The 15,348-nt window shown below is 27.7% G+C and overlaps 1 protein-coding gene across 1 annotated transcript; it reads right to left on the bottom strand.

The window, feature by feature from the left end:
* Nucleotides 1–1,837: 1,837 nt before the first annotated feature.
* Nucleotides 1,838–10,829, bottom strand: LOC120087051 (phosphoinositide phosphatase SAC2-like). The gene is made up of 16 exons (XM_039043895.1): nucleotides 10,767–10,829; nucleotides 9,461–9,665; nucleotides 9,186–9,351; nucleotides 8,675–8,897; nucleotides 8,322–8,398; nucleotides 7,906–8,096; nucleotides 7,723–7,817; nucleotides 7,405–7,538; nucleotides 7,187–7,312; nucleotides 6,283–6,589; nucleotides 5,588–5,709; nucleotides 5,416–5,484; nucleotides 4,741–4,896; nucleotides 4,076–4,150; nucleotides 3,906–3,980; nucleotides 1,838–1,934 (listed from the first exon to the last, which is right to left on the bottom strand). Exons 1-16 carry the CDS (start codon nucleotides 10,827–10,829, stop codon nucleotides 1,838–1,840), a joined length of 2,181 nt encoding a protein of 726 aa, XP_038899823.1.
* Between the last annotated feature and the right edge of the window lie 4,519 nt (nucleotides 10,830–15,348).

The following is a 15,348-nucleotide window of genomic DNA, read 5'->3' as shown; positions in this document are numbered from 1 at the left end:
GATGCACCATATGTTTGCAGTTTTAGACCTTTATGTTTCCTTGAATTTTTACTTCATGTTTTTCGTAGCTAGTCACTCATTGGGTTTTTTAGCTCCCGTTTTTTAGAGGTTTTCTCTCCCCCAAGTAGCAATGAGTTCCCGGTGCCTAACCTACTACAGTTAGTCTGCCACATCCTCAGCTTATCAGATAGATCAGAGTCCTTCTAGGTCTTAATTACATATTTTGTTTTGTCTTGGTGTTTTGTAACATATTAGCTAGGGTGAGAGGAACTTTTTGGATGTACATATATGTCTGTAAATATATATGTATGTTGGACCATTATGAGATGTATAAAGTTTTTTTATTGTCTAAGAGCTTAAGAAATGAGATGGATGTATGTTGCAAAGATATTACTATTTATTAGGACAAGCAGATGAGCAGATTAAGCTAGGAGATAAGCTAGGAGATAGGTGGACAGTAAATGTCATAAAATGGTTGATATTTACTATCTTCACATCCAGTTTCAGGTTAAGATAGTAATTCGGAGGGGGTGGGACATGAAACTTTGGAATTGAAAAGAAATCAATATAAACAGAATGACAAAAAATTGAATTGATTTTCATATTTATACATTTTAAATTTGGTAAGATAATTAGAAGGTAGAAAAAAAATAAAACTACTCTTAGTTCTGTTCATTTAATAATATTTATAAATCCAACGGTTTAAGGCATAACAAGGTCATAAGAACTTCTACATCTATTGAACTCAAATAATAATTGATAATAATGACGCATCATTACTATCATCTAACTTAATTCTATAAACATCTTCCATGAATTAAAACTAGTTTGTATACTCTTAATTAAGTTTTTAATAAAAATAAGGAAAATTAAGTGTATATTTTAAATCTTGTAAAAACTACTTTTTAATTAATCGGAGTTTTTAAAACCTTTTCTTTAAAATAGTCCTATCTATTAAAAGGAAGAGTCATGTCCTTATTCTTATACAACAAATTTCATTATAATAATAACGAATTATTAATTATTTTTATTATTATTTAAAAATCTAGATGAAATGATTTTAAAAAAATTGTATTTGAATTTTACATGTGATTGTTTTAGAGGCGATATGGTATAAAATAATTACAAATTCCTTTGGTTATTTTAGAAGATTTAAAATTTTTAATATAAGGAAATTAGAATCATAGTAACTTTCTAAGAAATGATATTAGTATAATTTATTAATTAGTTTTTTAAAATGTGATACCTAATTAATTAAATGTTAAGTTTGCTGCATGAATGTAACAAATCATTTAGAGACCAGATTTCAAATGAATGAAAACGTGACTGAACATCATGAGTTGTTCAGTAATAAAACTTGTTGATGATACTTTATTCTCGATTCCTTATTCCATAATCCAAGCTCGGAGAAGGAAGAGCCGTGTGCAATGAAAAATGCAAGTACGGTTTGGTGATGGATTTATTTATTTATTTTTTAGTTGAATACCTCATTCAAGAATTATTTTTGATCCAATCCGTAGGAATCAATAGTTATTCTTTTCTAAAGAAAGAAAAAAAAAGTGTATGAACTACATATATATAACTACAAAATTTGATGCCACGAAAGCTTTTCAAATAAATTGAATGAACTAATTATTAACACAATTAAAAAGAAAAGATGGTTAGAATACAATTAAAAAAAAAAAAAAAAAGTTAGGAAATATACATATGTTAAACAACGAGATAAATATCTCCCTAGCTGGTAACTTAGCAACTTTCCCCGGATCTTTACAACGGTCTTTACAATTACAACTTTGGGGGAAAGATAACTTTTATGTTAGAGAGGTTAGTTATTTATTCAAAGGTAAAAAGTGCCTCCCCTTGTAATCCATCTTCCAAAGTCAAATATCGGATAGCAACTATCCTCTCCATTTTCTCCCGAGAAGTTCATAATTCTGTACATAAGCATTGTTTTTCAAAATTAAACGTGATATTACACTTGGTTTTTGGAAAATTAAACCTTCTATTTATTTGTTTTCTTATCAAAATTTTAGCAGTGTTTCAATCTAAAAGCTAAAATATTTGAAAATCAAGAGTCCATTTGTTTTCTTATCATAATTAAATACGATGATTTTTATTTTTCTTGAGTAATAAAGTTAAATTCTTATTTAAATTTTATATATAAAAAAAGTTTTTAAAAGCTAGTTTTCTTAGTTTCAAAACTTGGGTTGATATTTGAAACATTGGTGGATAGTAGAATGGATGTTCATAGACTTAATTTTCAAAAACTGAAAATTAAGATCCATTTATTAATTATCTCGTTTTTTGTTTTTTGTTTTTGAAAATGAAGGCAATTTTTCCTATTTGTTACAATGATTTGCATATTTCTTATGTACAATAGTTGAATTCTTAGTCAAATTCAAAAAATAAAAATAAGTTTTTTAAAAGTTACTTTTTGTTAGTTTTTAAAATTTGGCTTGTTTATAAATCATTGGTAAAATGCAGATAACAAATAAAGAAATTTAGAGACTCTATATGCTTAATTTTAAAAGACAAAAAAACCAAAAATCAGATGATTACCAAACTACTTTTTGAAAATTAAGTTCATAAATACTCATTCCATCTCTAAATTTCTTACTTTTTTAATTTATTTTTTTACCAATATTTTTAAAAATTAAGTCAAACTTATACAACTCTTTGTACTTAAGTAAGATGCAAATCTTTCCAAAAAATTGGAAGAAAATAAACTTAATTTTCAAAAACCAAAAAGAAAAAATGAAACGACTACCAAACAAGACTTAAAAAATGGTTTTTAAAAAAACTTGTTTTTATTTTGGATTGTACATAGAAAAGATTAAAACCACGATTAAGAAATTATGGAAAAATAATAACAATTAAAATAGAAACAAATAGTTTTCAAAAGAGTGTCATAGTATCTAATTTTCATGTATTTTCTGAAGGATATCTAGAAGATGTTTAAATTTTAAATTTTGAGTCTATTTTCGAGAGCAACTAAATACAAAATTTAAATTTATAAACTTAAGTTCCATTGGGTAATCATTTGATTTTAAATTTTTGAAAATTAAGTTTATAAACACCCATTTCACCTCTAAATTTCTTGCTTTGATATCTACTTTTTTATCCATGTTTTAAAAAACTAAGTCAAATTTTGAAAATTAAAAAAGACTACTTTAAGAATTTGTTATTGTTTTTGGAGTTTGGCTAATAACTCAACTCTTTTACTCAGGATTGATACAAATCATGATAAGAAAATGAGTAGGAATAGACTTGATTTTTAAAAAGAGAAAAAAAAAATGGCTATCAAATTAGCCTTATAAATTGTTTTTGAAAATTTTTGGACTTATTAAACAAAGACCTAAATGCTTAAGTTGTAATGGATGACGATTTTGTTGTTAAATTTTTGTTCTTGAAACTTATCTTTACTATATTTTTTACATTTCTTACAAAAAAAAAATCGAATATTTAATCAAATTTCAAAAATAAAAACAAAATTTTAGAAATTAGTAGAAAAGCAAAAGAAACCATGAATGAAAATAGAATTTGTAAGCATTTTTTAGAAACCAAAAAATATATATAAACAAAACCATGCATTTGACTTTTAAAATTTGTTTCAATTTTCTCACAATTTATTACTACTGTTTTCATTTTCCTTAAAAGAAATATTTAAATTCTTAGAAATATTTCGAATTCTAAATTCCAAATCTCAAAAACTTAGTTCATAAACTATCTTCTTTTTTCTTCTCAAAACTTAGTTTAAAAACATTTGCCAAAAGTAGATTAAAAAAACAAAAAAAATCTATATAATATTTATAATCTTAATTTTAAAAATTAAAAAAAATTAAAGGTTATCCAATGGGTTTAGAAATTGAATTTGTAATATGAAAAGAAAAAAATATGTGACTTACCTGTTATAGAGGTCTTCTTCACAGGAATAAATCGATTCAGAATACCAATCTGCGGTAAGAAATCTCGAGGTTGCTCTGTAGAACTCAACAAAATACCGTTTTAATGAGTTATTTAATGCAATTTTGTATCGCATGGAGATAATAAGCAAATAGAAACAATGAATAATTACCTCATTTCTGTATCTTCATGATTAGAATCTGACTCAGAACCAGAAACTACCTCGGGAAATTCTGGACTTGTGTACCTACCCAATTTTTTCTACCTATTAGCTATTAATGAAAAAGATTCCGAGATTATTTTTATATATTTTATTTTACTTCATACGTCAAAAAAAATAAAAAGAAAAGTAGGTTTTGAAAGACTATTTTTTTCAAGCCACATTCCATAGCTTTATATAATTTATTTTTATAAGTTGTTTTTTAAAAAGGTTATTTTAGTTAACAATTTTATTTTTCAAAAACAAAAAAAAAAAAAAATAGTTATCACAAATTCCCAACTGTAAAATATGAAAGTTTTTTTTTAAAGAAAAGAAATATGGTTAACATATACAAACATGTGTTATTTTAAAACTACATCACGTAGAGTCCACCATTCTTAAAAATGGATAATAAAAGGCTATATATATATATCAGAGATACTTTCGTTTTTAAAAATTTTAATATAATTGTTTTTTTAGTAAAATGAAAGTAGAGAAAAATCAATAAATAGCAATATATTTTTTTAAAAAAAAAAACAGAAAAATAAAAGTGTTATAAAAGCTTTAGAAATAATAGAAATAAAACAATTAAGTATGGATAAGGGAATATAAATACAGATGTTTGGAAAAATGCATACCTGCAATAGGTTGAGATTTCTGGCATTAACTCGACGAGACATTTGTTTTGCGATTCTTCGTGCAATAGTTGTAAAAGTTCACTATCTTGTTTGGTCGTAGGAATTTCATTTTCTAAGAAAATATTGCTATCTGAGAGTGATCTTTTCATGGTAGACCTGCAATCCATAATATTTACGAATATTTATGATTTTTGAAATTTAAGTGAATAGAAACTTTGATTCTCTATTTCCTTTAAAAATGATTCCAAATAATGTCATATTTTACCACCATCTTTATTATAACCGTTTATTTGCAGTCCAATCATTCTCAAGCTCTACCATTCCTAATTGTTGGATATGAATTTGAAATTTGCATGGCTCCTACACCTATTAGATATTTAGTAACCTAGAACTTTGGATCACACCGTTTTGTCATCCCTCAAATATATATATATTTTTAATATGGGTAATTGCATTAGATAGGTTTTTTAAGAATAATAGTTAAATGTATAACAACATTTAAAAAAAAATTAAAACTATAGCAAAACTTGTCATTGGTTGGATCTATCAGTTATATACTTATGTGAGTGATATGGTTTGTTAAGATAGGCCTCTACTAGCATTATGGTTTATCACTAATAGACTTCGAAAGCAAAACGAAACCTAATATTTTTATAATTAAAGTTAAAGAAAAACCTCCATTTATTGTGCGTGTCTGGATCCAGCAGCAACGTGCGCTTCTGAGGAGGAGGGTTCCCTAAAAACCTGCCAAAACAAGAACACCTATAAACATCAACTCCTTTTGCTATTTAGAAAACCAATTTTTACTGCATTCTGCAATTACAAACAAACCCACCAAAATACTCACAGGTCAATGCCATTTTGTTTCTCTTCGTCCATATACACATTGTTTACAAATCTTTGAACAGATTTAATAATATCTGCATACTCAATCGTTGGTTTCCATTGACCTCTTCTCTCAGAAAATATCTGCAAGAAAATGCCTATTCAGAACTTCGACTCTAAAAATATAGTCTCCGTTTGATAACCATAGTAGTTTATTTTTTAAATTTATATATGTTTCCTCTCGATTTCTCTAATATAATTTTCATTATCTACCATTGATAGAGAAACTATTTTTTTTTTATACGATTGAAAACTGCTTTTTTTAGTTTTCAAAACGTGGTTTTGCTTTTATACATAAGAAAGGTAACAAAACATAGAAACTTGTGATAAAATTAGTGTTTATAAGTTTAGTTTAAAAAAATAGTTATCAAATGGGGCATGTTTTAAGTGAACATGTTCAAGTATGAGCATAATATTAGATTGTTTTATTAATTGCCTACAAAAAGTTAAAATGAAAGTTAAGGTGTGTTTGGCTGACCAACTTCATAAGTTGGTATTAAACCGTTTAATTTCACTTCAATAATAAAGATAGTTGAAGCTAAACATTTGTCGAGAAATTTTATCTTCCTCTCTTTTTTATTTTGTATGTCTATCGAGAAACTTCATCTCAGAAAAAGAATGCATCTTCAACTTGAAAAAGCTAAAAAGAATTATTACCTTATTGTGGGCAGGTGAACCACCATATTGGAGAGCAAGCTTGTCTCCCATTATCTCATAAATATCCATCAAGTGTCTTGTAAGAGGGTCATCTAGATCAATGTCCGGTGATTCTAAATATCCAAAAGTTTGAAGCTGATGTCCTAAAGCAGCAAGCCCATAGGCATACTGAGCAATATTTGTTCGATCTAAACAATCAAAACAGTTGGTTCTGAGAACTCCATTTTGAACTCTTTTTATTTTGACATTACATTTACCGTTTGCATCATCGCTCCCACTGGTATTATTTTCACTAATATTTACATCTCTGCATGAAAAGTTCACAGAAGAAAAATAATAATTAATATTAATATTTTTTTAACAAATGTGTGTGGAATATCTATACCATTAAACTATGCTTATGGTCACATAATAAATTATTTACAATAAAAGAAATAACACCAAAAGAAAAACTAGGAGAAGATTGTCGCCTATCCAAAAATCATATATGCTTTATTTTTTTCATTTTTCATTTCTTTTGTTTGAGAAAAATAAGAGATGAATCCTATTCACGATATCGGTAATGAAAAAAAAAAATTAAGCTAATTTAATTTTCACAAAACATTGATAACTAAATGAAAATATATAAGTTTTAGGGTTTAAATTAGAATATTCCTACGAAAAATTAAAATTTTCTTGTAATCATGTTTTCATATGAAATCTCATATTTATATTGTTTTTAAGAACTCTATATATAATAATTAGAGTGAAATTTTGATAGTTTTAGTTCTCTGTTTTCATATTATCTTTTAGAGAGAAAAAAAAATATATATTTTAGAGATCATAAATATGACTAAGCCAGATCAGTGATTCTTTTGATTCAAATAAACTAAAATATATATACATTTTTTTTTATCATACTTACTCGAGATAGGGCCGAGCAGAACCCTCTGATGGTGAATTTCGAGTCACTTGACAATGAAATATTCCATTCAAGTCCAATGCTAATTTTGTCAATCCTTTTAAATTTGACAATACGGTTGAAGCTTCACTGAAAAAAAGTTGTCGTTTTTTCTTTTAAGTTTTAAGTAAAATAATAAAATAAGATGTGATAATGAGAATGAAGAGAAAAATTAAGATAACCTTCTTGAGTGTTGTTTTAGATCCCATTGAAGAAATTTTAGACGATTTTCCTCTGAACGTTCTGCGTTGATACATCCTATAGCATTTACGTACTCGGCATGGAGTAGAGTTTCTCTAGGCTTCTTTTCTCGCGTCTGTGTATTAGTAAATCGTTATTGTTGGAAAATTACAATTAATAGATAAAATTAAATAAATACTTAAAATCTATTAACCTATTAATTATTAAAAAGGAAGAACAAATAATTTTGAAATAACTTATCAAAAGTTTTAACAAAAACATACAAAAAAAAAAATCAATCATCATGTATTATTAAATACCTTAGTTAAATCTAAGATGATTATTGGGTTCCCGTATCTCTCAGCAAGATTTTTGAAGTGAAGTTTTGTGGCTTTATAATCTTCTTGCTTCGGTACTGAAAGCAGAAAATAAATTAAAAAAATAATTCAAAATAATATGTAGAAATAAACCAGTGAAACTTAAGATAAAATGTAAATGCATACATATAACGACTGGATTGAATATTTTCAATAAAGAAGTTTCCTGTGACCAAAAGATTGGAATTGAGCCTCTATTTTGGACGACGGAACTTATTTGCAATGTTCGTCCTTCAAACATAATCTCACTAACAACTTGTTCTGTCTCAACATCATTTGCAACTTTGCCTTTATCATTTACCCCTCGTCTTAAAAATCTGAAGAAAATAGTAAACAATTATTTTTCTTTAATAGTTATTACTATTAGTAGTGTCAAAACACAAAAAGAAATAAAATTATATTTATATCCAACACAAAGTTTTACACAATAAGCTATATTTTCTTTAATCTAGAAGAATCAATAATTTCTTAATATTATTTCAATATATTTTAATTTGTGGGTAATATAAAATTTATATAATATAATATTTCAAAGTTATTACCTCGTACCGGCATAATGACGTGAACGTCGAGCTATAAGAGTTAAATCAAAGTCCCTGCCAGATACGGAAAGTTTAATCTGCAATATTTGAAAGGTGAAATCAAAATTTATATATGTATATATATCTAATTATACCTTCTTATAAGTTATATAATAAAAATATTGATATTAGGGAAAATGTATTAAAGGTTATTATTATTATTTTTCTCTATTCAAATAAAACAGTTTAAGAATAAAAATTTATTAAAATATGAAATCAAAATTAATATATTGTGGATAATTTTTTTTAATTAATCGTGGCAATTCATATATTTTTATTGACAAAACAAGAAAAATAAAAATATATTTACATACCTGTTTAAAAAAGCCGTACACTAAAGCCACTGTCCAATTATTATTCATGAGCTGCTTTCGAATTCCTCGAGTTAAATATTCATTCCACACGAACATTGATTTATAAATATTTTGATCTGTTTTATTTTTATTTAAATTATCTTGAAGGCTACGCATAACATTATATGAGTAGCTGAAAAAGAAATCTTTGGTTAGATCCACCGAATTAAGAAGCTTCTGATATCTGTTTAAGAAAAAATAAAAATCACAAAAATAATATTAATATTATTAAATTATGGGGAAATGTAAAAATAAATGGTAAAATTTGAATAAGGTGTGAACAATTATAAATAATATTCTCCGTTTTCTCAAATTTGATTTAGAAACAAAAACAACATTAATAAAGTCAATCATAAAACAATAGTGCAGAAACTTGTGAAAAAGAAACAAAAGTCTTACTTATATTCAAACCAAACCTAAACCAATCAATAGTTTAAAAACAAGAAAAAATTACAAAAGATTACAATGTTACCTTTTCTCCGTATTGCAATAAGCCTTTTTGGTCCTTACAATAGGATTTGGAATTATAACCATCATGCTCCTAGAAACGCCGTATACTTTAGCCCCAAGCATGGTGCCTATTTTCTTTCTCTCGGTAATTATTAGCATGTAATATGGTTCTAGAAACCGTATGAATCCTAAATTAACCCAAAAGTGATAGAGACAAAAAGAAGTATGAGTTGATAACATAGAAAAAAATACATAATCAATAATTAAACTTTATAAGGCATAGACATAAAAGCTTACCAACTATTCCATAGCCAATGGTAATTAATTTAAGACCACCCATAGATCTGTTCCCCTGATGTATTCTTTTCAAAAGATCAGAGCACTCTTCTGCCGTATAAGTGGTTTGATCTTCAAAAATATTAAGATCGGAAGGTTCCATTCTGTCAATTGAAAACACCTTCCACAAGGTTCTCTTCCTCCCTCTTCCAACTACATAATATCGCTGTAGTAATTGAAGTAACACATCATTAGAATCATATTGTGAAATCAGTTTATTGATTTTAATTTTCAACCATTTATAAGCCCATATATTTGATGAAATCAAAATTAAACAGACACTCTTCGGCCATCAATAACAAGACATTGCATTCCACATTCATTGAGTGTTCTTTGCAAACTCCCAAATCATTCTCTGGACGTATACATGAAACATATAAAATATATAAGAAGAGTAAAAGCAAGCAGAAGATGTTGGAACAGAATTTCATAAGCAAGAAACAGTAGAAGAAAGTAAAACCAAGCGTTACAGTAAAAACATATTAAAATCTTTCTCAATGAGCTAGAATTTCGATAGCCATAAAAAGTAAACGCAAGCAGAAGCACCATAAATTTTTCCCAAAAGCACTGCAACGCCTCAGAAGTACTAAAACTTGAAAACTTGAAAACTTGTGTACATTTAATGTGGCCTAAAGAAATTGAAAAGACAGAAACAGAAGGGATATTTATAGGACTTTCAAGCATTGAATGAAGAATATACCAAACCGAATATCAAACGAATTTGCACATATTTGATAACATTGTACTCACATCTATGTCTATAAAAGAAACCGCCAATCATTGTGATTCTGGCATTATAATTTCCAATCATCTACCTTACTCAAGTTGCTATCTAAGGAAACACAAAAAGTCCTTACAATCTCCAGTTTATCACTCCTAAAGCTCAATTTCAGCATCAAATAGAAGCCAAACTTTGTTTCATTCAAGTCGCATACAGATGGGAAAAATTATCAGAAAAGTAGACAAACTCATTCTCGGATCAATAACAATTTTGATCGCTCTTCAAAAACGTCAATAACAAATTAAGGTTTAAGGAAGAAATAATTGTCCTGCAAACACGTTTTAAACATCTTCCTAATTCATCTTCTAATCAATGAAATTCGATAGGATGCAATTCATGCTTCAAAAATACAATGTAGCATTCGAAAACACAGAAACACAAAACCTATAGGATGAATTACAATGTATGCATCAAATCAACACAGCAATACTATTTCAAACAAATTAAACGAGCGCTAGTTTGCATAGGAAAAAGAAAAAATCATACCGCAAATGTTTGGTAGAGCCAGAATTTCTGGACGTCGAACGTGCAGGAGTTCGACGATTCCATTAAACCTATTCAAATTGCTCGAGTTCAATCAACAACAATCCGGTAAACAATCCGGTAATCAATCGTAGCTCAATGCAAGTAAATACCGCCGATTAACGTAAAAAGTCGAAAATCGCCAAAATCCTTATGTAGCTTCTCTGTAATTCCAGCAATGCACAAAACCTCTAAACCTTCTCGCCACAAAACGCGATCGCATTTACGATGAAATTCCGTGGACAACTAGAAAAATCGTAATCTATATTCGATAACGATTCCAAGAGTTAGACGGAGATTGATTTTTAGTGATAATGAAGAATGTGATCAAACATTGGGAATCGAAAATTCAGAAGGAAAAGGAAAGAAAAAAAAAACGGAGAGAAACCTGCGAAGAAGAAGATGGAAAGAATCGTATGGTTGCAACACTCACCATTCTAACCGCGGGAAGTAAGCTTTTCTGATTCTTATTATGATTTGTTTTGGGTTTCTTTATTCAGTTAAAATTTCTTATTTCTTCCCTTTCCTATTCCCTTGTTTAGCATTCAAATTCAATTTTCAGCCGTATATTTTATAATAATCTTTTTAAAAAATAATTGAAAATGTGAAGTCTATCTTTTTCGTTTATAATGATTTTATCATAAATAAATAAATAAAGTAATTGTAATATATATCTTAATTTATTTTTAAATATTTTAAGGATGTTTATGTGTTTAAATATGAGTGGCTTGGCCAACTAATTTTACATTATTTAATTTAGTTCTTTGGTCAATTCCTAAAAATTTTAGTGGTCTTTTATTATTTGTATTATTTCATTTTCTACCTACAATTTCTTGTATTAATTTTTTTTTTCTTCGAAGATCTTGATATTATATTAGTATAGGGATATATAAAATTTTTAATTTTGATTAGGTTATATTACATAATAATTGTATTTCCTAATATTTTTATCTATATATATAATAGTATCAGGAATTGCAATTGATAGCATTTTTAAGAATAATAATCAAATGTATAACATTATTTAAACAAATTACAAATATAGCCAAGTCTATCAGCATTGATAGACTCCTACTGGTGATATGGTCTATCATTGATAGACTCCTACCAATGATATGTCTATTTGATAAACTATTTAAATTTGGCCATATTTATAATTTTTTTATATTATGTTATATCTATTAATATTTTAGGTTTAATGTCTATATTTGCAACTGTCCCTATATTATAGGGACAAAAAAATATTTTATGTTAAGAGATTTATATTATTCAAAAATAAAAATTATTAAATTAATTTTGGAATTTTTAAATTATAAAACTAGTTTTTTTTTTCCTAACCCTCAATCCACTTTATAAATCGAAATCTAAACAAATTTCAAATGACAAACTAAGAATAAAAAAAATCTTATCCAATAGAATAACAACAATAATTTTAATATGGTATAATTTTCATATATAAATTCATTTATAAAAATTAATCTCAGGTAATTTTTTTAAAATTAAAATATAATTTGTTATTCTTTTTCTAAAAAAGGAAAATGTAAGTCTTTTTTTTCATTTAACAACTCGATAATTAAATAAATTTTAGATAATTATTTTCACGATGATAGCACAAAAGTTTTTGACTAACTACTATTACAGGGAACTGATTTTAAGGTTTAGTTTTCTAATTGTAAATTAACAAATAAATGAACAAAATCTCTAAAAAAATATATTAAAGTCTGAATTAATATATATTTTATCTTTAAAGAAAAAATTAATAATTATACCCCAGATATACAAATGGATATCCTATTAATTATATTTTTTCGAGTTTGTCACTAAATTTAATATAATAAACATAAAACTATTTTATTATTTAGTTTTAAGTATGAAAATTGGAACTACCACTTTTAATATTAGAGAATTCATGTCTATTGGAGAGTACGTGTTAATCAAGGAATTGATTTTATTTCACACACATGTATACACATTAATATTTAATGGCTTCTTGTTTTAATTCATATTGATTAGCTAATAAAAGAATGGAAAAAAATACTTAATATGATATAGAAGTTGACTATCAAATATATTATAAAATTGTGCCCTTAAAAAAAAAAATTGAAAACTATCTTACAACAACATAATCTACTTTGATAGAGGAAACTATTATGAATATTTAATTTGCATCTATAATTTTAGTTATGTTTGACCCTTATAATCTCTAAAAAATAATTTTGAAAACATTGCTATATTTTATCATATTCGACCACCTAATGATGGTTACGTTACCGTGTTTATATTTGAAAAAAAAAAAAATCTAAGAAAGAAATATCAGATAAAACATTAAGGATGTCAACTTTATCTTGGTAACCATCTTAATATTTTAGAGGACATATGCATCACCAACTTGTTTTGAGTGAGGTCTAGCCTGTACCCAACTATTAATTATTATAACTCAAACTAAAATAATTTTATTCAAACACATTCATGTCATTAAGGGTATATTTGTTTCACAGACATTACCATTAGATTTCAAATAGACATTTAATATCTATGTTTATTTGATTTCACCTCTTAAATTTAGATATTATTATCCAATACCCTCCATACTTATAGGGGTGTACATAGTCCGGGTTGGGAGAATTTTGTAGATCAACCCAAAAATTCGGGTTGGCTAATAATGAACCCTATTAGTTCATTTTTGGAAGGTTAACTCAACCCAACCAACCCAAAATTTTCGGGTTGGGTCACCGATTCTGTTACATGATCGCTGAGTAAAAAAACGCTATACGATTGCCTGCCCAATGTTATATGATCGCCTACCAAATGCTATATGATCGCTTACCAAATGTTACAAGATCGCTTAGCTCTGCTACACGATCGCAGAGTAACAAAATGCTATACGATCGCCTACCCAATACTATACGACCGCTTACCAAATGCTACATGATCGCTTACCAAATGCTACACGATCGCTGAGTAACAAAATGCTATACGATCGCCTATCCAATGTTATACGATCGCCTACCAAATGCTATACGATCGCTTACCAAATGCTACACGATCGCTGAGCTCGGCTACACGATCGCTTAGCTTTGCTATACGATCGCTGAGCTCTACTAGACGATCGTTGAGTAACAAAATGCTATACGATTGCTTACCCAATGTTATACGATAGCTTACCAAATGCTACACGGTCGCTTACCAAATGCTACACGATTGCTGAGTAACAAAATGCTATATGATCGCCTACCCAATGCTATACGATCACCTACCAAATGCTATACGATCGCTTACCAAATGCTACACGATCATTGAGCTCGGCTACTCAATTGTTGAGCTCTATATATATTCGGGCCGGGTCGAGTCGACTTGACCCTGAAATGGGGTAACCCGAGACCCGACCCGAATTTAATATTTTTAAAATTTTTTTAATCAAACCCAACCCAACCCTTACGGTTTGGGTTGGGTAATCCGGGTTGGTCGGGTTATCGGATTTTTTGAAACCCCTACATACTTATGCGATTTTTATACTGATAGATAGAGGCTAATTTCCAATATCAATTAATTATTACTATTAATTTAAATTAATTATTAAATACAAATAATTTGTCTTTATGTTATCTTAACTATTTTAATATAAAATTTTATTATTAATTATTAACATTCTAATTAATTTATATTTATTTAATTACTTTTATTAATTAATAAAATAATTTAAATAATGTTTAATTTAAAGATATTTTTAATTGATTAAATAATCGATCAATATAACAATATATTAAATAGTTAAATTTATTATGACTACGTTACTTATGTTGGGATTGGTGTCCTATTTCTCCCGGTGGTCTCGTAGTTGTAAACATTTTGTACATATTGTTATTAATAAAATAAGTGTTATTTTATTTGCATTTACTCATATCTAATAAACTAAGATTCGTGGTTATTTCATGTAACTTAAGCACGTATTTGAGACATACAACTAGATCATGCCTTAAGTAATAAGCTAAACGGTCTGTAGTATAAGGATAAATGAGGGATACCTTATCCTAGTGACACTATGGATACGACTAGCTTTATAAATATTTACAAGTGTTGTAAAGTGCTGCAAATGGTCTGATCCTGACCATTCATGTGGAGACATGCGAGCGGGGGTGTCCTATACAAAGAGTTTGTATAAGACCGGACCACAAGATGATTAATCTCTTTATATGACGTTGTTGATCATTGAGACTTACATTTCATTAAAATGACCATAGGTGATATGACTTTAATCCTGAGTGAGTTGAAAACTCCTGTCTATGAGAGCAGTCCTTTGATTAGTATGGATAAGAGTGGCCAGATTGCCAAGTCTACCTTTTTGGGATTCATCTAATTAAGGAGCTGGGAACTCAACTACACATGAATCATTCCCTAAAGTAGGGGTCAGTCATAGTAGGACTATGATTTATTGTTCATTAGAGGAATCAGTAGTACTTAAGGAGTTAGATGTAACTACAGGGGCATAACGATAAATTGGCCCAGTTGTACTTACGAGCGATTTGTGAAGGGTTATCGTATTGTT

Source organism: Benincasa hispida, chromosome 9 (genome assembly GCF_009727055.1).
Source record: "Benincasa hispida cultivar B227 chromosome 9, ASM972705v1, whole genome shotgun sequence".
Taxonomy (NCBI): Eukaryota; Viridiplantae; Streptophyta; class Magnoliopsida; order Cucurbitales; family Cucurbitaceae; genus Benincasa; species Benincasa hispida.
This window is presented reverse-complemented; position numbering and strand designations above follow the sequence as displayed.